The sequence below is a fragment of the Hemicordylus capensis genome, chromosome 2 (genome assembly GCF_027244095.1).
Source record: "Hemicordylus capensis ecotype Gifberg chromosome 2, rHemCap1.1.pri, whole genome shotgun sequence".
Lineage (NCBI taxonomy): Eukaryota > Metazoa > Chordata > Lepidosauria > Squamata > Cordylidae > Hemicordylus > Hemicordylus capensis.
Genome location: NC_069658.1, coordinates 399,029,688 through 399,055,302, shown reverse-complemented (window position 1 = coordinate 399,055,302; position 25,615 = coordinate 399,029,688). Strand labels below are relative to the sequence as shown.

General features: G+C 46.3%; 1 protein-coding gene across 1 annotated transcript; it reads right to left on the bottom strand.

Annotated features, from left to right (window-relative positions):
• Window positions 1-802: 802 nt before the first annotated feature.
• On the bottom strand, window positions 803-21,838 carry SIRT7 (sirtuin 7). Its single transcript, XM_053288989.1, has 10 exons — window positions 21,587-21,838; window positions 21,323-21,460; window positions 18,967-19,071; window positions 14,490-14,560; window positions 14,287-14,359; window positions 13,002-13,100; window positions 12,684-12,920; window positions 4,598-4,678; window positions 2,153-2,259; window positions 803-1,312 (listed from the first exon to the last, which is right to left on the bottom strand). Exons 1-10 carry the CDS (start codon window positions 21,680-21,682, stop codon window positions 1,102-1,104), a joined length of 1,218 nt encoding a protein of 405 aa, XP_053144964.1. The 5' UTR covers window positions 21,683-21,838; the 3' UTR covers window positions 803-1,101.
• Window positions 21,839-25,615: the final 3,777 nt, after the last annotated feature.

The window sequence follows — 25,615 nt, the reverse complement described above, 5'->3', positions numbered from 1 at the left end:
CCGTCACGTGACAATAGGTAGCTCACGCTCCGCCCCCTTCGGAAGGAATGAGGCGTCTAGCTTGCTCTCTTGTGTTTGTGGCGTCCACCCCCCCCCCACTTTCACTGCGCTAGGGTGAGTGGGATTGATTTTCGTAGCCTTCTTTTCTTGGTTGCCTAAGCTCTGTGACCCACTAAACGGTCCTTCTCCCTGCGCCCCAAATAAGTGATTTTTTTTTCCACCCGACGGACTTGCCCTATCATAAAGCAGGGTGAGGCAGGCACTAGAGCAGACCAGCCAGCACCTGGATGAATGGCCTGCAGGGGAAGGAAGGTGAAATAGGACTGCAGCTGTTTTACCTCTTCTCCTTCTTGAGCGAGAAAGGAATTGGATATATGATTTTAATGGAAACAAGAGGGAAAGTGCACCACTTCTTGGTTGCTTGGTACGCTACTTCCCTTTAGGCACCAAAATGTTATGGACCAGCACCACCCCTCGCCCACCTGCAGTACTCCACCTGGCACTTTATGAACATAAGAACTGCCTTGCTACATCGGACTACATGGAACCATAAGCAGCCAGCCTAATGATTTTAGTTAATTTAACAAGCCTTTCCCCCGCTGCATAGAATACCTCCCTAAGAGTCACATGGTCACATCTTCAAGAAGACAGTCCCAAAATGATACGCTACTTTCAGCTCCAATATTGACAAAGAGAGATGCTGAGATGTAGTGTACATATAGAAATAAAGGTGGATATCAGTACTGATGACTGTGAGAACTATGGGAATACAATCTCCAGACTTTGAAACAAGACAGCCACATTCCAAGAAACATCCATTTATTTTTTTAAATAATATTTAAGAATTGGCAGCCCTGAGTATCAAACGCCAACCTCCACTTAGACAGCAAGAACCAAGTTAGGCTTTGGCCTCTATCTGGCCCTATGCTGAGTAATTATACAAAACATCTATGAAAATAGCAGCTGTGTTTTTCCAGTTAGCCCAGCAATCCTGGTCAAATCCAGTGCAGATGTAACTTCTTGTCCTGATTTTAGCAACTTCCGTTGGTCCCTAAGGTTAGAAAAGGAGAATCTACTTGTCCCTTTTTTCAAAGTCCATAATCAAGAAACTTTTTTCCTCTTAGTGCCTTTTGCACAGCCTCTACCAAACCAGCCACCAGAGAGGGGACCACAGGGAGCTGCAGGCATCTGCTGCTGCTCTCCCAGTTGCACTTCATGAAGACTTGCTGGTGGGGCCACAAGTTTCCGGCTATGGCTGCCTTCTTCTTCAGGGCGCAGAGAAACAGCCAGAGAGAAGATGGGGTCCTTTGTTCTAGGGATAAATAGGATAACATGTAGTGTTAACTTCCAGCACTATCACAGAATTAACAACTTCCTACTCCAGCCCCAAGTCACCTTAAGTGGCGCAGCTGGAAAATGCTTGACTGACAAGCAGAAGGTTTCCAGTTCGAATCCCTGCTGGCACAATATCAGGCAGCAGCGATATAGGAAGATGCTGAAAGGCGTCATCTCATATTGAGTGGGAGGAGGCAATGGTAAATCCCTCCTGTATTTTACCAAAGAAAACCACAGGGCTCTGTGGGTGCCAGGAGTCGAAATCAACTTGACGGCACACTTTACCTTACTCCAGCCCCAAACACTAAGTAGAAATCTTTTAGAACCATCATGCATAATGCACCACAGGGAAGCAGGATATGGACTTCTTTGCAACTGCTAAAGCATGATAAAGTATTGTTCAATACCAGCCTCTGCTCCAATAGAAGCCACACCATTACACCAAAACTATAAACACTCAAAAGAGTTGCCTTTAATAACAAGCCCTGTGCAGGAGTAACAGTTTTAGCAGTAGTTTTTCCATATTAATATGGAGTGGTTCCATTTTTCCCTAGGTATAATGATTACTTTTGGAATTTGCTTAGTTTTGTGCTTTGACACATTATTTAGTAGTAGCTGCTTTAGGGCCTACATTGAGTAAAACTCCAAAATTCTACAATGAGTAAAAGCAAAGGCAAAAAGCCTAATCACCTGAAGAGTGTGTGAAAGTCACCAGTAGCTACAGTACATATCACAAGTAAATGTAAAAATAAATAAATAAATAAAGTATTAATGTATGAGGGTGCAATGTCACAGCAACCTATAACTCTTTGCTAACCTTTCATAGCAAGGGACGAGAAGTCCCAGCTCATCCATCAACAGCTTCATCACATCATCGCATTTCCCATGAAGCTTCAGGGCTGCTAGATCATCCTTTGGCGTCCACTGAAGATAGAACAGCATTACTGTTATTGAAGTGAACTGACCTCAAACTACTACCAAATCAGACTCTCAGATTTCACATTGCTAGTTAGTAATTTTTCCATGTAACTTAAATGTGCAGAGCACACCTTTTTACCCATGGCAAAAGAACAGCATTCCTGTAACTGGCCAAAGAGGCACTTTTAAACTGGTGTCTCTCATATGCAGCAGGGAGAGCGCAACTGACCGTATAAAACCCAACATAGTGTCTCCTCCCACCCACTAGCTGTTACTGATCTTTCCCTTGTGTTTATTTTTCTAATATGAGACACGGAACCATCTTCTAATTCGTTCTGCTACTGTTAGGATTTGATATCGTTGAAAAGATGAACATCTGGCTGATATGCAGTATAATAAAAGTTGAACAAAACCATGAGTGATACATATGAAGGAAGAACACAATGAAAAGTGACCAAAACCAGAAGTATCAATATTGGCTGTTGAAAGGAATTTAATGAGGTGTAAGATCAAGGAAGCAATGTTCACAGAACAATTGGAACCTAATATTAATGTTAAGGATGAGATGAATGAAGCCATGAGATACACCGGACACCGAAAGAGTCAACATCTTGGCAAAAGGTCTGCTCTCTCTTCCTTCAGGTGTTATCTTGTGGGCACAAGGATGCTCATGGGCACAAGTCACTTCATGAATGTCACACCCATCCTGTGGCAGCTTCATTGGTTTCTGGTCCACTTCCAGGCTAGATTAAAGGTGCTGGTCTTGACCTTTAAAGCTCTACATGGCTTGGGGCCAAGGTACCTGTTGAACCACATTTGCCCATAAGAACCTGCCAGGGGTCTCTGTTGTCATCTCAAGCTCTACTTATGGCCCCATTACTAACAGAGATCTGGCTGGCAGGGACCAAAGACAGGGCCTTTTCTATTGTGGCCCCTCGGCTTTGGAACACCCTCGCTGAAGAGCTCTGCCATGATCTCTCCCTCAGTATTTTTAAAAAACAATTTAAAGCACATCTTTTAAAAGAGGCTTTTTAATGTTTTATCTGCTGCTGATATCTGGTAGATTCTTTAGTTTTTATAGCTCTCATCTAGCTTTTTAAATAACTTAACTTGAAAAAATTGTAATTTTAAATGTGGTCTTAGTCTGGTATTTTAACTTGTTTAACTTAACTTACATTGTATCTGTTTTATTAATGTTGTGAGCTGCCCCAAGCAGTAGTGTACTGGAGGGGCGGGGCATAAATATCTTAAACAAACAAACAAACAAACAAACAAACAAACAAACAAACTCTATTATCTGTTTGTAGCTTTCCAGACTATTTAATTTATCTGTTTTATTCCAGTCTCGATTTACATGCCTTCAGCTGGCATGTTAAATGGCATACTGAGGATGGTGTATTACACAGAAATCTTTTCTCGCTTTTGTTTTAGCTTACATGTTTTGTGTAAAATCTGTAAGTTATTTTAATATCTCTTATGCATTAAAAAGGTCATTCTGAAATTTCTCTTTGGAAAAAAATATAGTAGTCAATGTAAACAACTGTTAATAAATGTCATCTATTTGTAAACAAACAAGATACATAAATGTGACAGTAATGTGGCTTGTAACAGAATAACTTTGCAGGACACATAAAGTGGATGTAAGAGTGTGTGTAAATACTGACATTATTAGAGGAAACAAGGCAACCATACATAGACTCCCAGGGCGAGATGCACATATACCATTGTAGCAAAATAGTGGAAATTCTATAGTCTTGAAGCCCTATTCACATATTTTCAACACATGTTCAATCTGTATACAGTGTACACACATACAGATATGTACACATGTACAGTTATCCACATATGTTGAAGGCATATATAGCAGTATGCTTCCTATTTGAACTTGTATTTGTGAGGGTCTGTACCCATGTTCAATTTTTAAATGCATGTACATGTGTACAGACATCTGAACAGGTTTGCCTCAATAGGGCTCATATATACTGTGCAGTAGTCACCATCATACAAACATGAAGCCAAGTTAGACTATTGGTCCATGTATTTATTTATCATATTTGTCATGTAGCCCTGTACTATTTGCTTCAGCTAGCAGAAGTTCTCCAATGTCTCAGGACGAGCTCTTTCCTAGATCTGCTCTCCAAGATCTCTTGCTTTTCACTGTAGATGTCAGAGACTGAACCTGGGACCTTCTGTACACAGAGAACTGCTCAGTCCCACTGGATTATGAGCCCTTCTCATGAAAAAAATTAAGCTTAACATATGCACTTGTAAAGCAATTAAGGTTAACATATGCACTTGTACAGAGCAAATTGCTCTGTCCATAAATGAAAGGGCTCAAACTCACCTGGAGATTTACAATGTAGAGTTTAGGACGGTGTCTGGGTGGCTTGCTCATGCACCATAAATGTGGATACTTCTTCAAAACCTGTCATGAAGACAATAAAGGTAAACCACGGTTTACAACAAACTCTGGGCAGTTTGTTGTAAATTGCTGAGACTTGCATTTTGGGCAGTATACAAATGTAATAAATAAATATTCTTGCTGGCCAATGGCTGTAATAAAATTGATGATGATAAATAAATATGCCGTCAAGTAGATTTCAACTCCTGATGCCCACAGAACCCTGTGGTTTTCTTTGGTAGAATACAGGAGTTTACCATTGCTTCCCGTGCAGTATGAGATGCCTTTCAGCATCTTCCTATAATCGCTGTTGCCCGTTCTAGTATATGAAGACCAAAATATATATTAGGGCTAGGGGATGGAGGCGACTTCAGGCTATCAGATACCTGACAACAGGGTTCATCTTTTTTAATACGTGAAAACAGCCTTCAATGTCTGTTGCAGACTGCCCTGGAAGCGGGCCGAGGTATGCGAGTGTGTTAGGAACTAGCATAATCTGTGATCCTAATGCCTAGCATTCCAGAATTCTGTGGTCACCAAGACGTATATAGGATCATCTGTAGCAGAAGTCCTACAGTTAGTCCCCTACCCCCAATACAGAAATACTAAATTTAGAAGTATTGTGACTTTTAAAAACTTGTTCTTCCAGTTAGTAGCAGACTGTCAACTTTAGAGCTTCTCTTTCAAATATCATTCTGAAAATACTGCAAACAGGTGTTAGGTGGAAGCTGATGAAAGGACTTTATACTTTTCAATTATTAGGTACTGTTTCCTCAAAGTGACACACCATACATGACAGAAGGAAGAAAGAAGCAAAAGGTCTAGATCAGGGATGGACAGACAATGGTCCACCAGCCAATGTCAGGACACAACCTCGGGGCTGCTGGGATTCTTGCAAAGGATCCTGAACTTTGCTGTAATCCAGCATATTATTTATTGTATTCCTGAGAGCATTCAGAATCACTACACCCAGAAATCATACCTTAACTGGCAACAGATCCTGAATATGCACTCTTACTTTATAAATGCATTACCTATGCATTTATGGGGAGTCAATAAAAAAAAAGAGTGGACCATTCATGTCTGAAGTTAGTCCATTCCTGGTTTAGAGACAAATTTCAAGAACTGCCTCCCTATAAAAGCTTTCCTGGATTTAAATATCACTGCATAGTCTTTTCAGCAAAGTGTTTCATCAGAGCATATTCAGCAATAGTCTGAGTTCAAACACCCCCTTAAAGGGAGCAGAAAGCCTCAGTGAAATCAACACACAAGAAAACACCCAAGCCAACAGGCCATTCCCTATCCTACTCTATGGTGTTCAATTTTTCTCACTTCTCCTCAAGTATATTATGAGGCCAGTTCAGGAAACCTGTTCATTTTTTTCAGTGCTTGCTCACACGAGATCTCATTTAAATGGAAATAAGATTTCCAATGTATTTAGGAATAGTTTAATTGTTAGGGTTATATAACGATGAAATCACTTAGCTGTATGAAATGTCAAACTTCACTGTCTGTTTTAACTGTAAGGAAAAATGCAAACCAACTTACATTTACAGACCAAGTTGTTTACTGAAACTATTACTATAAATATTTATATACCGCGCTTTCCCTTTGTTTATCTTTAAAGTGATAGCTTGCTTTCTTGCCAAACACCAGATATTCCACTTCTCTATTTTTACCAACCTTCACTGACTTTTATATATACACCTATTTACACAGAAAGCAGATGCTCAGCACAGGATTCTAGTATTATTATTATTGTGCTAATAGCACAGCAGGGAAATTATTTGCCTAGCAAGCAAGAGGTTACTGGTTCAAATCCCCACTGGTATGTTTCCCAGAATATGGGAAACACCTATATCAGGCAGCAGCAATATAGAAAGGTGCTGAAAGGCCTCATCTCATACAGTGCAGAAAGGTACATTGGTACTCACCATGAAGGTGTCTTCTGGCTGGTGTAGAAGAGGTCACCCAAGCTTGGGATTACATCCCCCCCACATGCTCCAAAAGGCAGGAAGTAGTCATACTTGAAGATCCTTAACCCAGTGCATGTGGGCGGATCTCCTCAGTGCTTAAAACAGCTCAAGCTACGGAATGAAAACCACAGAACACAACAGAGAATATACAACAATATACAAACAATAATGCGGAGAAAGACAGAAAAACTGTCCCCCTACAACCAGATCATCAGCTCCAGCCTAACACAACCCGGGCGGGCCTTGGGTGACCTCTTCTACACCAGCCAGAAGACACCTTCACGGTGAGTACCAATGTACCTTTCTCGGCTGGTGTAGGAGGTCACCCAAGCTTGGGACATACCACAGCACCAACCACGGGAGGGAAAATACCCAAGCTGGAGCGACTGAGCCGGAAGGACCTGTTGCAGGACCCTCCGACCAAATGCTGCTCTGGCAGCTTCATGTTCATCCAACTTGTAATGCCTTGAAAATGTAAAAGGCGACGACCAAGTAGCCGCCTTGCAAAATCTCTTCATGGGACACCGGTGAAGATAACACAGTGGAAGTGGCTGCCGATGTAGTTGAGTGCGCCGTAATCTGACCAGGCACCGAAAGTTTCTGGGCTTCATACAACATCGTAATGCATGAATGAACCCATTGAGCAATAATGGCTGAAGGGACCTTGCATCCCATCTTAGAAGCCTTAAAGGCCACAAAAAGAGCATCTGACTTACGAAAAGCCTGCGTCTGGTTGCACTCCTTCTCTGCAGGGTGACGAGCATCCGGACAAAAAGAAGGTAATTAAATGACCACCTCACGATTAAACTGAGACTTTACCTTAGGGATAAACGAAGGATCCGGGATAAGTCTCACAGAGTCCTTAGAGAAATTACACAAATTACTCTGAACTGACAGAGCCTGCGATTCAGAAACCCTCCTGGCTGATGTTACAGCTACTAAAAAGGCCACCTTCCAGGACAGCATCTGCAATGATACAGATCAAAGTGGTTCAAATGGCGGAAACTGCAGACCCCACAACACAATATGCAAATCCCATGACGGGAAACGATGGCAGACCAGAGGAGACAACAAAGCTGCCCCACTCAAGAACTTGCGTAGAAGAGGGTGCCACGCCTGAACAAACGCTGATGAGGAAACAACATCTGGATCAAGCACGCTGCCTGGTGTTTAAGCGTGTTGGGTTTCAGACCAAGCGCAAGGCCATCCTGAAGAAAACCTAGTAATCCCCTCGACCTGCACTTGTCCAGCTGCAGGGAGAGCTTTGCTGTCCAGCGCAGAAAACTACACCAAGTCGATTGGTAAATCTTGTTGGCTGAACACTTTCTAGATGCAAGGATGGTAAATCGGACCTTGACACGGCAGAACTGGATGGTCTGGCAAACTTAGTGGATGACCTACGGTCAAATCGACGATCTCGGAAAACCAAGGCCCTCTAGGCCAAAAAGACGCAATCAATATCAGGGATGCCCGGAAACCCCGCAGCTTCCTGAGGCAACGGGAGAGCAGCGGCACTGGAGGAAATGCATTCAGCAGACACGGAGGCCATGGCACCAATAGCGTATCCGTCTCTTCTGCCCCCAACATCGGGCAACGTGAGTAAAACCTCTGAATCTTGGCATTCTGAGGATATGCAAACAAGTCTATCTGGGGACACCCCAGCTGCTCTGTCAGCCACCTAAATACTTGAGGGTGCAGGCCCCATTCTGCCGGCTGGATCTCCTGCGTTCTTAGCCAATCTGCCCGAACATTGGAAATTCTGTTTACATGATGGTCCAGAATGGATATTAAGGTGTTCTGTACACATTAAGATATTCCTTCCCTTCACCAAGGGCGTGAAGGCTCTTAGGGCCAGAAAGACAGCCCACAGCTCGAGCCAGTTTATGCTATGGAGCAACTCTTCCACCGACCAAAGCCCCTGGGCAGAACTGTTCCAACAGTGAGCCCCCCAGCCCGATAGACTGGTGTCCGTCGTGACCATCACTCTCTCGGGTTGTATGAACAGCTTGCCCTTGTCTAGGTTCCCCGGGCCGTCCAACGAATCGACTCGCGAAGAGACACCTAGAGAGGAATGTTCTTGTCACGTTTGAGGGCAATCCTGTGCTGGTAAAGGAGGAAACCCCACTGTAACTGGCGTAGATGAAAACCTCGCCCAAGGCACCGAGTCCATAGCCGCAACCATGAGACCCAACAAACTTGCTAGATTGAGAAGGCTGGCCCACAGTCTCGAAGCAATCACACGAGCCAGTGACGTTAAGACCTCCATCCGATCCTGTGGCAGAAACAGTTTGCCTACTGAGGTGTCCATTACCATGCCCAAATGACGAAGGCTCTGTGTGGGCATCAGGTGACTCTTGCCCACATTTATCAGAAACCCATGCGCACGTAACACAGACATTGTTCTGGACAGAGCCGACTGAACTGCCCCTTCTTGAGCAAGTTGTCGAGGTAACAATACAGGTGGACCCCCTCAGTGCATAAAGTGGCCACTAGCAGACTAGAACCTTCATAAAAACTCGGGTGGCTGATGAGAGACCAAAAGGAAGGGCTCTGTACTGATAATGCCTCCCCATGTAGCAGAAGTGGAGTATATGTCGACTGCGTGGATGAATGGGGATGTGTAAATAGGCCTCCTGGAGATCTACTGAAGTCATGTAGTCCCCCATCTGCAATGCCTCTGAGATGGTACAAAGGGTTTTCATCCTGAACCTCCTTTTTATCACAAAACGGTTGACTGGGCGTAGGTTGAGAACTGCCCTGGCCGATCCGTCCTTTTTTGGCACCGTAAAATCACAGAATAGATGCCCTTGCCTCTCTGAAGAGGTGGGACCTCCTCTATGGCCCCTATAGCCACCAGATACTGAATGGCCATGGACAACCCCTTGTGCTTTTCCGGTTTCCCAGATCTAGGGGTAAGGAGGAATCTGTTTCCTGGGGGGCTGGCCAGCTCCACTTCGTACCCGTGTAGGCTAATGGAAAGAACCCACCTGTCGATGGATTCTTTCCAAAACAGTCCAAATGGCAGACCCCCACTTTGCCTGAGTGGGAGTCAGGACTGCTGCTTGGGGGCCCCGCTGCTGGTTTCCGAGAGACTGATGGTTCTGCTGAGTGAACCCTTGCCTGCCTTGGCCTCTGGATCTGTTCCACTGCGATCGAAAAGGCCTAAAAGGCTCCCTCTGACAAACTGAGGTCTAAACGCCCTGAAGGTTTGCATCGGTCTATGATTAAAACTCTTGTCCTTCTTCCTAGGAGCTGATGGCAGAGCCCTGCGGTTATCCTTAGTTTCAATGAGGACCTCTTTCAGGGCCTCATTCTCAATTAGCTTTCCCCCCAGCATAGGGAACAGCAGCTAATTTAGCCCTAGATGTATTATCAACTTCCAAAATTTTAGCCGTATGTTGCGTCTTGCCAGGACACCTGCACTGACCGCACGTGCCGAGAACTGAACACTGTCCAGAGTAGCATCCGCTGAAAAGGCAGCCGCCCTCTGCAGACGAAGTAGCTTACGCCACATCTTAGATTGATTAGTGGGAGGGTCATTGGGTAACTCGCCAATCCACAAGACCGATGCTCTAGACACCAAGGACACAGTGGTGTCAGCTCTGATGGCCACTGCTCAAGCCTCGTGGGCCCTGCGCAGTGCAGATTCTGCTTTTCTGTTTTCTGGCTCCTTAGAAGAGGAGTCCCCATCCTTGGGTACCACTGTGCTACTAAGTAGGGCCCCGAAGTGAGCAACCGTAAGTGGCACCTTCAGCAAGTCCAGAGTCTCCTCCTCAAAGTTGTACAATTTGCTAGCCAATGTCAACATACGCTTTGGGAGTCGCAATAGCTGCCCATTCCTCCTTGATGGTCTTAGTAAAGCCCTCAGGTATCACTGATTTAATCTGCGGTACCTTAGCCTTAGGCAGCACCAAGGAGCCCTTGGACACAGGAGAGATCTGTTCCTCTGTAACTGGCTACAGATCAAGCACAGCAATAGCCTGGTTAATTAGTGGCTGAAAATCCACCATAAGAGAGAGCCTCTGACTGTGTAAGTTTGTAGCAGAGTCCTCAATCATCTCCCCCTCTTCCGAGGAGGAGGGCCCCTTGTCTGGGTTGCCCAGCAATGTCTCTGACCCACTGACCCTGGGTCACAATAGATCTGGGGAGTCCTCTCCAGACTCATCTGACCTCCCCCTACGCAAGGGCACAGAGTCCTGGCGTATAGCCACCCTGGGCTGCTTAGCAGGCACCGTCTCCTCCTGAGAGTCTGAGGGCGACACATGGATCACAGCCTGCCTTGCAATGCCTTGCAGGCTTCCGCGCTTTAAGCGCCGCTGCCAGTGAGACCTGAACGGCCTCCTGAATCCAGCCCTTTGCAGTGGCAGCATCAGGGGGAACCCCCACATTCCCTGTAGGAGTAGGCCCTGAGGGAGGGGCCACATAGGGGGCATCTGCACTCACCTCCTCCCCCCCGAGCAAGTCCCGATCTTACCGGGGGGAGCTGTTCATGGCTTTCTGGGTGCTCCGACGCCCCATCCACGGGCTCAGCACCGCCTGCCTCATCATCCTGCACGTCCTCCCCGTCTGATTCCGACAGGCTCTGGGGCAGCAACTCCTGCTGACATTCCTTTCAGCATGGCCCCAATACTCGCTGAGGCAGTCCTCCTCCTGCACGCCCAACTGCTAGGGAAAGGAGTTGGGGGGGGGGGGGCGAGGCCAAACATCACAGGCTTACCTTGCTCGTGCTGCCGGGCGAAAGCTCTCTCACCAACGGGGCCTCCTTGTAGGGAAGCCTCCGATTCTGGTGCCGCCACTTGTGTCCTGCTACGGTGGATTGCTGGTGGCATGAATTGCGCCCAGTCTCCTCACCGGTATCTGGCCACCAACGGGGCCTCCTTGTCGGGAAGCCTCCGATTCTGGTGCCGCCACCTGTGTCCTGCTTCGGTGGATTGCTGGTGGCATGGATTGCGCCCAGTCTCCTCACCGGTATCTGGCCACCAACGGGGCCTCCTTGTAGGGAAGCCTCCGATTCTGGTGCCGCCACCTGCGTCCTGCTTCGGTGGATTGCTGGTGGCATGAATTGCGCCCAGTCTCCTCACCGGTATCTGGCAACAGAGAGGACTGCTGTGGCCTACAGGCACCAGCAAGGTCATCTGATACATCTGCCATTTTCCTTACAGGATTTGCGCAGTCCCGAGTTTTTGGCGGGAACAGGCGCTGATGGGCGGATCTCTCCCTAATAGCCAGGAGTCCGAAGGTCTTTTTAGCAGACATCGGCCAAAAGGTCGGCAAGAGGTGAGGAGAGGTAACGAATAACAGAAAGGACAGTAGAAGAACAGATATGAATTTTTTTTTAAAATTTAAAATTATTATTATTATTATTATTTTCTTTTTTCTTTAGTAACTAGAGAGAACTAATAGTAGTAGAATACCAGGTGAAGAATAGATTGGAAATAGTAAAAAACAATAGGAATATAAGCAGAAGAAAAGAAGAGGCCTAGTTAACTAGGCCAAAGCCAGCGAGCTGTAATGCGAGCCTTCTGGAGCAAAGGCAGGAAGTAGAACTGAGGAGATCCGCCCACATGCACTGGGTTAAGGATCTTCAAGTATGACTACTTCCTGCCTTTTGGAGCATGTGGGGGGGATGTAATCCCAAGCTTGGGTGACCTCCTACACCAGCCGAGAAGATGGCAATGGTAAAGCCCTCCTGTATTCTACCAAAGAAAACCACATGGCTTTGTGGTCGCCAGGAGTCGACACAGACTCAAGGGCACAACTTTAGGAGTCTCCCAGGTTTGTATGGAGGAGAGGGGAGAGGGAAACAGAATACAAAGAGCTTTGTATAGTGCAACAACTATTTTTGCAAACATTTTCACTACTAAAGACTACACTGAAATATTTCTTAGCTGATCATGTGTCTTTAGAGCTTCCATTTCTAAGATCATTCAGAAAATACAAAAGAAGGTGTACTAAAGAAAAAAATAGTGCAACACCCATTAGTAGTAGCTCATTGTTCAAGCTCTTAAAAAAATGTAGGAGATCCACTAAAGATTTTCTCTTTTTTGCTTTACCTTCAAGCTGGACCCCAAGCAAAGGATCACATCTGCTTTGCTTGCAGCTTCTATTGCTGCCTCCCAGTTCAAGGGCTGCTGCAAGATGCCCTTCTCTCCAAAGTGGACAATTGTATCTCTCAGTTGTGCCCCACACTTGTGGCACGCTCTGCCAGTATGATGCCTGTGCAGAGCTGTGCGTTCCGTCACATCAAACACCCGCACATATTCACGGTTGGGTGTGCAGGATGTGCAAACCTAGAATGGGAGCACAGAATCTCCATTAGAACTCCCAAGATCCTCTGGTGCACCAAGTCCCTGCCCTCTGCACGTGCTCACCTCTATGTACATGTTTCCGTGCAGCTCCGACAGGGCTTCTCGAGGGAGCCCGCTGCGCAGATGGAGCCCATCACAGTTTTGTGACACCACATGCTGTGCCTAAAAGAAAAGGAAACAAAGTTTAGGATGGAGGCAAGAAGAAAGGCACTCTTCTTTCCTTTACTTGCATCAGTGCTTACAATATGACAGGGCTGCACAATGTCAGTCCTCCGGTTGTTTCTGGACAGCAACTCCCGTCATCCCCAGCCATAGTGGCCAATATTTGGGGTGATGGGAATCGAAGTGCAATAACTGCAGGTGGACCAAAGCTATGCAGTCCTGCAATATGGCCTGCCAAGTTCTCCCCCAGGCAACTTCCTGCTCCCTTCCCAACTTTTCTGCCAGTACTAGTACAGCTGACTGGTGGGAGGGAGAGGAACTGCACTCTAAGCTCCTATCAATCAGCTTTCCAACAATCACAGAGTCAGTGGCCCAGGGTGTTTACTTGATGAAGCACAGCTAGGCAATTTCTCTACAGGAGAAATGAGCACCATGGTCCCATTCTTATTTCAGATGCCAAAAGTAGCAGAGTTAAAGACTGCACAGTCTTGCATTTACAGTGTGAGAACGTCAAGAGGAGGTGCTGACTGGTAGTATATCAGAACCTCCAAACCTAAGAACTAACTTTCTAAAGCAGACATAGCTGTTGAAGGAGCATGTATACATTAATGCTAAGAGTCTGCAGTACCTATTATTTAAATAGCACTGTGAATTTACATTGCACATACTATAGCCTTTTAGGGGGACTTGAGTGTAGCATGCCAAATACTGTGACATGTTTAGCATGTCACAAAGCTGTACACGCTCAGGGTTCATGGTTGTCTTTCACAAGTACAGATACTTAATGCAGATCAGAGGCCATCACCTCTGATCTGCAAATCCATGCATTGGGTGGGCTGAGTACCTGGTCAGCAAGCTCACCAACAGCCTTTTAAGTGCAGGCTAACACAAGTCAACAAGAACTAGCCTCCTTTTCCCTACTGCTCTCAGGCCCATAAAAACAATCAGTGTTTGAGCAGAGTAACAAAACTCCCTGAGAAGGCACACTCGGGAAACAAAAACCTGTGACTTGGTGCACAGCACTGCCTAGTTGCAACTACAGGCTTCTTGCAGAGCTGCCATCTCATCCTCATGTATGCACCACCAAAGAGAGAATGCCTTTCATGCATAACACCTCAACTATGTTCCCACAGCTGCCATCTCTTTTGGCTCTATGAGTACAAGACTGACACATAAAGGGCCTTACCAGTTTGTGCTTGTGTAAGCAGGCAATGCTCATGTGGGTGAGTGTGGGCTCTGCTTCACTCAGATCTGCAGCCCTGGCAAGTGGAAAGGAAAGGGTATGCTAAGTAACAGTCAATCTCATATGCTTTAGCTTTCTCCAGTGAGGCTGGGAAAGGCTCCCAACAAACTCTCAAGACATGAGGAAAACTGCCAGATTTGAATTACCTGATACTCCTTCCTTTCTGCAGCATTGTCCACACCCCGTTTGGGCCTCTGTAGTCAGGAATTGAAGCTGCCTGTATTACCAGGAGACACAAGAGAAAATGCAACCTACTGTGTGGGCCTTCAAGTCTGTTCCATATTCATAAGCATCTCTGCCTGACACCTCTTCTAGGCCCAACCGCTGCCACGGCCCCTGGTGAAATGCTTCCCTATACCACCTCAAAAATATCTTAACGGAACAAGGATCTACTCATCAGCCCACTTACCTCCTTACTGAGTCCCACCACCATTTCCCTCTACCAGGCATGGAGGAACCCTACTCCTAATACTTTCCTACAGCTTAAAGCCAAGTTACGTGTTGCAATGCTCACATGCCAAGCAACTTGACTCTGCTTGCATGGAATGAAGAAAGCTCCATCTGGAAAGTACCCCTAAAGACAGGTGGAGTGCTTGGTTCAGCCTTCAAAATCCCTATATCAGGAGGAAGAGAGTCATTGCCAAATCAGTTCTTTGCGCAGGGAAGGCTGCATTGGCTGGTTGAGCTTTCTCCTTCTGTTATGTTGTGCAACTGATCTGTCCTCCTCCTCTTCCTCCCAAACAGCTTAGGAAAATTAGCCAGAGAACATAATCACGGGGGGAAAGCACCAGTCAGCTATGAACTCCTTCCTGCTATCAAAGAGTTGCTCTGCTGAAGGCAAATTTGATAACATCTCAAGAGTGTAGGATGGCAGAGGGAAGAACTTTATTTTATTTATTATTTTATTTAAAATATTTCTATACTGCCCCAAATTTGCGTCTCTGGGTGGTTTACAATTAAAATCATTTAAAACATCAAATCAATTAACAATTAAAATCGTCTAAAACACTGAAAACATTTAAAACCCAATATTAAAAATATTAGAACTTTAAATCTAAATAAAAGCCTGGGTGAATAAATGTGTCTTCAGTGCCTTTTAAAAGGTTGCCAGAGATGGGGAGGCTCTTATTTCAATAGGGAGCACATTCCAAGGTCCAGGGGCCACAACCGAGAAGGCCCGTTCCTGAGTAGCCACCAAACAAGTTGGTGGCAACTGAAGACAAACCTCTCTAGATTATCTTAACAGGCGGTGGGGCTTATGGCGAAGAAGATGTTCTCTTATATATCCAGGGTCTAAGCCGTTTAGGGCTTTATAGGTAATAACCTATTTGTATTTTGTTCGGAAACGTATCGGCAGCCAGTGTAGTTCCTTCAACACAGGAGTAATATGTACTCTCCTAGATAACCCAGAGACCAACCTGGCTGCCACATTCTGAACAAACTACAGTTTCCCGACGACATACAAAAGCAGCCCCACACAGAGTGCATTGCAGTAATCCAGCCTAGAGGTTGCCAGCTTATGTACCACCGTTTTGAGGTCGTTCATCTCAAGAAACAGACGCAGATGGCATATCAGCCGAAACCGATAAAAAGCAGCTCTGGCCCCTGCCTCAACCTGAGACACCAGGGAGAGGTTCGGATCCAGAAGCACCACCAGACTGCATATCTGTACCTTCCGGGGGAGCGTGACCCCTTCCAGAACTGGCAGATTAAAATCGTCTCCCAAGTTCTGACCCTGCACAATAAATACCTTCATCTTATCTGGATTCAGCCGCAGTTTTTCCCCCCTCAGCCAGCCCATTACTGCCTCCAGGCAAGCAGTTAGGGAGGTTATGCCTTCTCCTGATGATGCTGACATGGAGAAATAGATCTGGGTGTCATCAGCATACTGATAACACCCTGCACCAAATCTACGGATGATCTCTCCCAGCGGTTTCATGTAGATGTTAAACAACATTGGAGACAATATGGAGTCCTGAGGGACAGCATAGGAAAGTTCAGATTTTGAAGAACAGTCTCCAGGAGACACCATCTGGAATGTCCCTGTAAGGTAGGAGTGGAACCACTGGAAAGCAGTGCCTCCCACCCCCAATCCCCTCAGACGTTCCAAAAGGATACTATGGTCAATAGTATCGAAGGCCACTGAGAGATCCAAAAGGACCAACAGAGTCACACTTCCTCTGTCAATTCCCAATTGGAGACCATCCATCAGGCCGACCAAGGCAGTCTCCACCCCATAGCCAGCCTAAAAGACAGTTTGAAATGGGTCTAGATGATCAGTTTCCTCCAAGACTGCCTGGAGCTGGAGGCCACCACCTTCTCAATCACCTTGCCCAGCCATGAAAGGTTGGAGACAGGCCTGCTATTGCTTAACTCTGAGGGATCCAAAGCAGGCTTCTTCAGAAGCGGTCTAATGATTTCCTCCTTCAGACAAGGAGGCATCTTGTCTTCCCTCAGGGAAGCATTTATAATCTCTACCCGGACCTCTACAACAGCTTCCCTGCTACACAGTATAAGCCAGGTCGGGCAAGGATCAAGAGGACAGGTGGTAGGCCACACCATTCCAAGCAACTTGTTCACATCCTGAGGAGTCACTTCACACCTCTCCAGCCTTCTCTGTTTGGAAGGACAGTTTCCAGAGTGAGCCTTCTGAATTCTAAACCAACAGAGGCAAGTCAATAGTCAAACACTGTAACATGCAGCTCAGCTCTCGGTGACCATTTGAAATTGGAGAACAGGCATACAGAATACTAAGTATTCCCTACAGAGCAATAGGACAGCATTAACAAGATCAAAACTGGAGTCCATTGCACTGATTTGTGAGGGTAATTATTGTTCTGAGTAGCTCCAACAGAATTCCATGCACAACATAGCTTTAATTTGTTTTAAAAGGATATCAAGCAGCTATACAGCAGTTAAATGCCAGCAGGGGCAGAGCCACCATTGGGCCAACGGGTTCAAAGAACCTGGGCCACGCCCAATCAGGGGCCACGCCTCGCCGCCCCGACACACCCCCTGCATCTGACATCAGACACGGGGGTGCAGGTTTAGCTCCTGAGCGGAGGGCACACAGCCCCTTCGGGAGCTAAACTAAGGCTGGCGCTGTGTTTGCAAAGCAACCAAGAGCGGCTCTTCCCTGCTAGGGAAGAGCCGCTCCTGGCTGCGCTGCGAACATAGCGCCAGCCTAAGTAGCTCCTGAAGGGGCTGCATGCCCCTGCAGGGAAGAGCTGCTCCTGGCTGCACTGCGAAAGCAGCGCCAGCCTTAGTTTAGCTCCTGAAGGGGCTACGGGGCCCCTTCGGTAATTAAACTCCAACTCCTGAATGGAGCCTCGAGGCTCCAAGCCAGACCACACACCCCACGTCTGACCTCAGACGCAGGGGCATGGCAAGCCCCTGCATCCAACGTCAGACGTGGGGTCAGCAGGGCTGCCGCCGCAGCTGCACACAGGCTGCCGGCAGTCAGGCTCCGCACTGAGCACCAGTATCCCCATGTGATCAATTAAGAATGCTTTCCAAGGAGATGCTAGAAGTATTTAAATTTCACTTATCTCCATAATACTGTTAATCCCTACAGCATTATGAACAAACACATGCTACAGGCTCCCAGTTTCCACACCCCACACTTTACTTTGGTAAAGGCCACCTTTCACCCAACAACAAGCAAACCACTAAAATACTGCAACAACTATAGTCGCAAACACTGCTCGCTTCAGTGCAAGAGAGTATTCTGTAGGGATGTGCAAACCGGCTTAACATCGAATAGGTTCGACGGTCCACGGTCGAACTGAACCACCCTGTGTTCTGTCTGACCCCAGACAAAACACCCCCTACTGTTTGGGGGTTCATGAATAATTTTTTTTTAACTGAATTTTTTTTTTAATGTCACTTACCCTCTTCAGGGGAGTTGTTGGAGGTGGCGGGGTGTGTGTGCCCACGGAGGTTACCCCTCCCCCCGCCAGTCTCAATGCAGCCCGAATCAGCCCATTCGGGCCTTCCCGCTTGGCATGGCTGCCATTTTGGAGGCCGCCATGCCTGTGCAATTGGCCTCTGAGAGGTCTGGGCTGCATTAAGGCCAGCAGGGGGAGGGGGAACCACTGTGGATCCCCCCTGCCACCTCCAACAACTCCCCCGGAGGAAATAAGTGACATTTTAAAAAAATGTCTCATTAAAATAAAAAAATTGTTTGTGAACAACCCCCCTCCCCCGAACCAAACCGGGGGTGGTATCCCTAGTATTCTGTCTCACTTGTGAAATTGGTCTGTCTATGAACTAGCTTATGTGTTAAACTCCACAAGAGCAGTCTAGTTCTTCCTGATCGGTCCCCACCAACAGGCAGAGAAAGCTGGAAAGAATTGTGGTCAACATCCATGGGAAAAGGAACCACTAGCTGGTGTGTTTATTTCCACCTCTCTCCTATTAGTGGCTAATTGTCTCAGGGAAGAGGAGAAGCAGCTTGAACACAATCCTCTTCAGCTTTCTCTTCCTGTCAATAAGGGAGCCTCAAAAATTCTCACCAGGCAGGCAGGAGCTGTTCTCACTTGGCATAGCCCAGCTCCAAGAGACAGAAACCACAAAAGGATCTTGTCACAAATGATCTTAGAAGAGTCATCCACATCACCTTACCGTACTGATGCCAGCTCCCGTATAGATGATGAGGTGCTTAGCTCCCCGCACAGCTGCAGAGAGCTTGACGACCTTCCTCTTCAACTCTTCAGGTTCATCACAAACCTAAGATTAGATTAAGGTTTGAAATGGTTTGAGACATTTCACTATTTCAAGCTGTTAATTAAACTCTTTGACATTCTGAACATTTTCTCACATGACAACCCCCCTGCCCCAGCTGTGTGTGAGAATTTCCTCTCGTATCTTCCATTAATTTTGTTTCCATTCCTACAAGTTCTGTAAGAAAGACTTGTAGTTGTGGGAAGGAGTTATATCAACATAAGCTGCAAACTATTGAGGGGATAGGTTGCTGCCAAATAAAATTTAAAAGATCAGTTATTTTAAAAAAACAGATTGCCAAGTAAAGTGTAAACCATAAATGTATTTGGAAATAATTTCAATACCAATTTCCAAGTATATGAATTTTGAGTTACAACAAAATGTAGTATAACAAAACACCAGCTGCAGCCTTACTTGGAGAAGCCAGACCCGACCTCAGTCACTCATGCGTTGGTAAACATCTGGATTGGACTACTGAAATGCGCTCTACGTGGGGCTGCCCTTGAAGACTGTTCAGAAGTTGCAGCTGATTCAGAATGCTGCCGCAAGGATGCTCATGGGTACAAGTCACTTCACGAGTATCACACCCATCCTGCATCAACTTCATTGGCTACTGTTCTGCTTCCAGGCTAGATTCAAGGTGCTGGTACTGACCTTTAAAGCCCTACATGGCTTGGAGCCAGGGTACCTGTCCGACCACATTCGCCCATATGAATCTGCCAGGACCCTCTGCTCATCATCTCAGGCCCTGCTCATGGCCCCGCCACTAACAGAGATCCAGTTGGCGGGGACTAGAGACAGGGCCTTTTCGGTTGTGGCCCCTTGGCTTTGGAACGCCCTCCCTGAAGAACTTCGCCATGCTCCTTCCCTCAGTGTTTTTAAGCAACATCTTAAAACACACCTTTTTAAAGAGACTTTTTAATGCTCCTTTTTTTGTTATATCTGGTAGGATCTTTAGCTTTTTCTAATTTTCAGTTTTTAGCATTTAAAATAACATTTAAATTGAACCTAATAATGACTGTGGTTTTTAATCTGACAACTTTTTTGTTTAATTTAATTATTATTATTATTATTATTTTTACATTTATATCCCGCTCTTCCTCCAAGGAGCCCAGAGCGGTGTACTACATAATTGAGTTTCTCTTTCACAACAACCCTGTGAAGTAGGTTAGGCTGAGAGAGAAGTGACTGGCCCAGGGTCACCCAGTTAGTTTTCATGGCTGAATGGGGATTTGAACTCGGGTCTCCCCAGTCCTAGTCCAGCATTCTAACCACTACACCACGCTGGCTCTCCTAATTACTTTTATTGTATCTTGTATCTATCTTATTGTTGTGAATCGCCCCAAGCAGTAGTGCACTGGAGAGACGTAGCATAAATATTTTTAACAACAACAACATTATTCAAGACAGGGGCATAGCAAGGTTGGAGTGGGCCCAGAGACAAGATTTTGAAATGGCACCCCCTCCCCCCGCACTGAAGCTCAGCTCATGAAGTAAAGAAATCTTAAAGAAGCCTAGGCGGGTGCATGGCTGGGGGAGTCAGTCATGTGACTTGCCTCTGGGGACCCCTCCAAGGCAGTGGGCCCCCAGACAACAGTCTCCCCTTGCCCTATTATAGTTACGCCCCGATTCAGGAGCCAGACTACAGTTACACCCATCATGTGAGAGAACCCAGCTCTGTTGAGGATTCTGTAGACTCAGCTGTTGAAACTTAGAGAAAACTGAAGGAGATCGCAATCAAACATGCAGGAACTCCTTGTTGCTTACTTATCACCACTTGTGTTTCTCCTTAGAAGCTAATTTCCCCTCCTTAGGAGTGGAAGTGAGCCAAATCATAACCAGCGATAAACTAGCTAGCAGTCTTTCCTTCCCTACCCATTTGACTCTGATACTCTCCAGCTTCTTCCATTTATTTAACCATCAGACCACCTCACACACATTACTTTCCCCCTTTAAACGCTGGTGATCGACAACCTATCTATACAGAGTTCCACATGGCCACACAGTAAAAGGCTAACCTTCGCAGAAGCCCTATGAGACCATGGGAAAGGCTTCCTGAGTAGACTCGTTCCCCAAAGTGAACTTCCAACATTCGAAGTCTAATGAACCGATTTTCTTTTTGCCTGACCAGTTTTGTACAGAATGAAAACAAAGGACAAACCTCTCTGTTTCAAGGAAGACTGGATAACACGCAAATACCTACTTCTGTATTTCTAACGTCTGTATTGCTAAGCCCTGTTGTACAGAGCGCACGCACCTCCTCCAGCCGCCGCCGCAGCCGCTCACGCTTCTTCCGAAGCCGCTCCAGATCCCGCACCATTTCCTGAGATCCAGACAGCAGCAAGGTCTCGTCGGGACTCCGGTCCGCCGCCGGCTTGTGCAAGATGCGGGACACCTGAGACCGAACAAGAAGACAGAAGGGAAGACGGCTTGGGGCGGGGGGGTGAGGCGGCGGGGGGCCGGGAGGCGCCACTACCCAGACAGGCCACCCCCTTGTCGTGGTTCAGCGGAATCCCCATACCTGCCTCCGCCGCTCTCGCTGCTCTTCTTGCCGGAGGAACTCGGCGCGCGCCGCCACCTTCCGCTCCGAGCGACTCAAACTCCGACCAGCCGCCATCGCCTCGGTGGCTTCCGGGTACCAACCGCCCTAGCCGGCGATTTCGGCTTTTTTCGCTTCCGGCCTCCACGAGAAGCTACAAGAGGCGCTCCTAGACTTCCTGGCTAGAGAGAGAGAGAGACTCAGCGGGCGGGACTTCCTCTTCTGTAGACATCCTTTTTTCTTCTCTTCCTCCTCCTGGGCGGAGAGGAAAAACTGCCCCTGAAAATCAAGGGGGAAATCCGGGAGTTTAGCTTAGCTGTGTGATTGGGCGGCGGCAGCAGCACCTTTATCTACCCCCAAAACAAAAGCTGGCAGCAAAGACCGGAGTTCCTGCTCTTTCTGACACAGGCCTTATTTTCTTGGGAACATAATTATTTGGTATTTTTAAGCATGTAAAAGTGCAGCGCTGAGCGCATCTTCATGTAAATCAGCGGGACACGAGGTTTCTGTATACAACTGGACGCTGGATTTGGGCTGGAAAGGAATCCGAGGGCAACATTTACATCGTTTTAATATATATTTATACTGCCCAGTCCAGATGTCTAGGTGGTCGAGCGGTGGTATGTGTGGGAAATGTATGGCTGGGAAGGCAAACCAATCCTACGCCCACCTCTAATTTGAAATTAATAGTGGACTATATTGCAGGGCTGGCATAAGCTATATGTGAAGATATTGAATGGCATTGCCATAGCATGGGGGGGGGAATGGAATTAACACGAAATAAGATCTGAATCAGCTAAGTAAGCAGCTTCCTTTCCGTCCGAGGGCGGCTTCCAATAGACACCCGGAAGCTTCCCCCTTCGGACAATGAGACGGGTCATCCTGATATTTCTTATCTCCGTGGGGGACATAGAGTGGTCTTTTTTACTAACGCTATCGCAGAGAAGGCGTCTGCTCTCCACAAGCGGACACAAACCCATCACTGCCCTGACATACTTCTGGTCTAAAACAGAATCTGAACTCACTCTGACTTCCAGTACAAACTACAGTATACAGGACTTTAACCATAGAGGTAATAAAGAATAGAGCGACACCCCTCTGCGGTTCGCTCTTTGACGTCCATGCTGAATCATGGTCAAAGACCGCTTGCTGCTCTCCACTTGCTAGGCAAACAGGATTTCACTTCTGCAGCGGTGGATCAAAGCGGACGCTCACTCTCCCTCAACCCATTGCTCCCTTGACTGTTTCTACCTTGGATTGTTCCGCTGGGATTCTTTTGTACCGCGCTGCCATCGAATACGGGCGCTGGAGACAACAGAGAAGGCAATTTACGCACACTAGAATGGCTTAGTTTATTCAAAGCCAATTTCAATCAGTGGACGGGTTCGTTGTTATGATTTATTTTGTCTCCCAGTAGAAGACACACTGTAACCACTTTAGCCTTGCCAGGTTGCTACAGTCACCCAAATTCGGGTCTGGTAGTGGCTACTATCACAATGCTCGACGTAACTATAAATCGAGGGAAGCGGGGCGGGGCTAGAAAATTTACATACAGGATTAAGCTCACTAGCTCTTTAATACAATCGCGCATGGTGAGCTTTCTGCTTCTGTGCAGAAAGTAAGAAGGTAAGAAGCAGTAGCTAAGGAGAAATCATGGTATCCTCCTTGCATCATAATCAGGAGCAAACTCAAACATACGTTCTCTTGTGGGGTTTCCAAATGATTTGAAGGGCTTTTCCACATACGTTTCCAAGGGTTTACGCAAAGAACTACACAGGGAGTCATAACTGGGTGTTTATACCTTACCTTGCACTAGCTCATTCCACTATTTTATGCCTGGACCAAGGCATTCCACCTATTTTATGCCTGGGGAATACAGGGTTCAAGTCCCACCCGGAGTTTTTAAATTTTAAAGTTGGTCACATATTACCAATTTACATAACTGAGTAGCATCCCCACTTCCAATTCTGTGCGACTTCCATGGACTTTTGATCGGAAGAAACCGTAATTGAATGCTTTTAGCCGGCTTTAGGAAAGTAAGCATATGAGATCACCCAGCCTTTTATGTATATGCACACCACCAACTTCGCAATTGGGTACAGTTGTAGGGCTCCACGGCAGAGTTTGTGATGTCATCCACCCAGATTCAAGATGGTGGACATGTGAACCGTTGAGGCAAAAGTGGGCTAACTTGTGGACCAGCTAACCACTTTGAACCAAATTTGTAGTGACATTTCAACAGCATAGTTTGTAATGATGTCATCCTCCCCAATTCAAAATATACATGAATGTTTAAAGCTGAAACGGGCTAACCAGTGTTAATTTCCCCCCTCTGTGTGCAGAATGAGTTTTGTTCTGGGAGGCAGTATCAAGGCAGTGTATGCACACATACATTCAGAGTGTAGCTTTCCTGATTCAGCCTGAGTGGAATAAAACACTAACTGAATGGAAATCCAAAAACTTGTGAGCGTGCACACATGTGCATGCCTAGGAGGGAACACAGGCTCAGTTAACTTGTGAGGATGGTAAATTATCAAGATTGTAGTGAAAGGAAAGTAGGCAGATTGGTTTCTAGCAGAACTTGTTAATGTCTTTCTTTTAGTAAATCAGTCACTGGTTGAAAATCTCATTGAGTCACCTTTTGAAATCATGCTGAATTGCCCCCTAGGGGCCCCCAAATCCTCTTTAGTCTGTCCTGGGTGGTGTGGTTGCTGCTGGCTTGCACTGTGCCAGGCAGCTGAGTGCGATTGTGACCTGGGCCAGGTGCTTTAGAGACGGCGGGGGGAGTAGGGAAAGAAATATGAGGGATGGGAATATGTTAAGTTGCATGTTGAAAGGTTTCTACCAATGCATATTTGCATAAATATACCTGTTTTACATTCTTACATCCTTGTGAGTTCAGTTGCTGTTTGTGCCCTCAAGAAGAACCCATGTGTTAAAAAAAGTGTGTGTCATGGTGTGTGTGTATGCTTAAATTGCAAGGGGGGCTCCAAAGGCCTTTAAGTCCAGGCTCCAAAATTACCTAGGTGCACCTCGGGTTGCTTGTGTGTGCTTTCAATTACTAGGAGTGAGGAGAGTAAGTTATATGGCTCAAATATGAATAGTCTATAATAGGAAGTAACTTTTAAAAATAGTTGGTGTGCTTCTCAACAATAGGACGCAAACCAGCTAGAGACCCTTGCAGGGCTATTATGACATTCAAATTTCAGAATCATAGATGTAAAGGCTGGGTGATCACAGCCCACAGGAAAAGCCTAAAGGAAAGTAGGCTAAATAGAATATTCAAGTATGGTTTCTTCCAATCCAAACTCCACAGAAGTGGAGGTAGGGATGCTGCAGAAGTTCAGTAAACTGGCAATGTGTGACAAACTGAAGTTTAAAGGCTTGACTTTTGGCCATTTAAATCATTGCTACTTCAGAGGAGTGGAAGGGAAGAACAATGTTTCCACTGCCCCATTGATGTTCTCCTGATCACAACACTGAACCAAGAGCAGCAGCAATAATCATAAAATGAGGAGAGAGAATGAACATGCACTGAGGGAGAGGGCTTCCTTCACTAAAAGGTAAAGAGTGCAATTGCCAGAAATAGTAAAATTAAAGATGAGTTGTTCTACTAATCTGCCTACTTTCCTTTCACTATAATATTGATAATCACAATCCTCACAAGTTAGCCCAATTTAGCCTTAAATGTTCACATCTGCCATCTTGAATTAGGGTGGACATCATCACAAACGATGCAGTTGAGGTGTCCCTGTATCCTTTCAACTGTACCAAATTTGGTTCATATTGATCCGGGCATTGCAAAGTTGATAGGGACACACAGAATAGGCGCATAGGAAGCTGCCATATGCTGAATCAGACTATTGGTCTATCAAGCTTTTAGTATTGTCTTCACAGACTGGCAGCGGCTTCTCCAAGGTTGCAGGTAGGAATCTCTCTCAGCTTTATCTTGGAGAAGCCAGGGAGCGAACTTGGAACCTTCTGCTCTTCCCAGAAGGTATTCTCTCCCGA

Excerpts from the sequence above, each read along its gene's own strand:
- SIRT7 (XM_053288989.1), bottom strand. The coding sequence starts at position 21,682 with ATGGCGGCTGGTCGGAGTTTGAGTCGCTCGGAGCGGAAGGTGGCGGCG. Across the intron at positions 19,072-21,322 it reads TGCGGCGGCGGCTGGAGGAG|GTTTGTGATGAACCTGAAGA; the intron begins GTGCGTGCGCTC and ends ATCTAATCTTAG. Across the intron at positions 14,561-18,966 it reads CGGGAGCTGGCATCAGTACG|GCAGCTTCAATTCCTGACTA; the intron begins GTAAGGTGATGT and ends CTGGTAATACAG.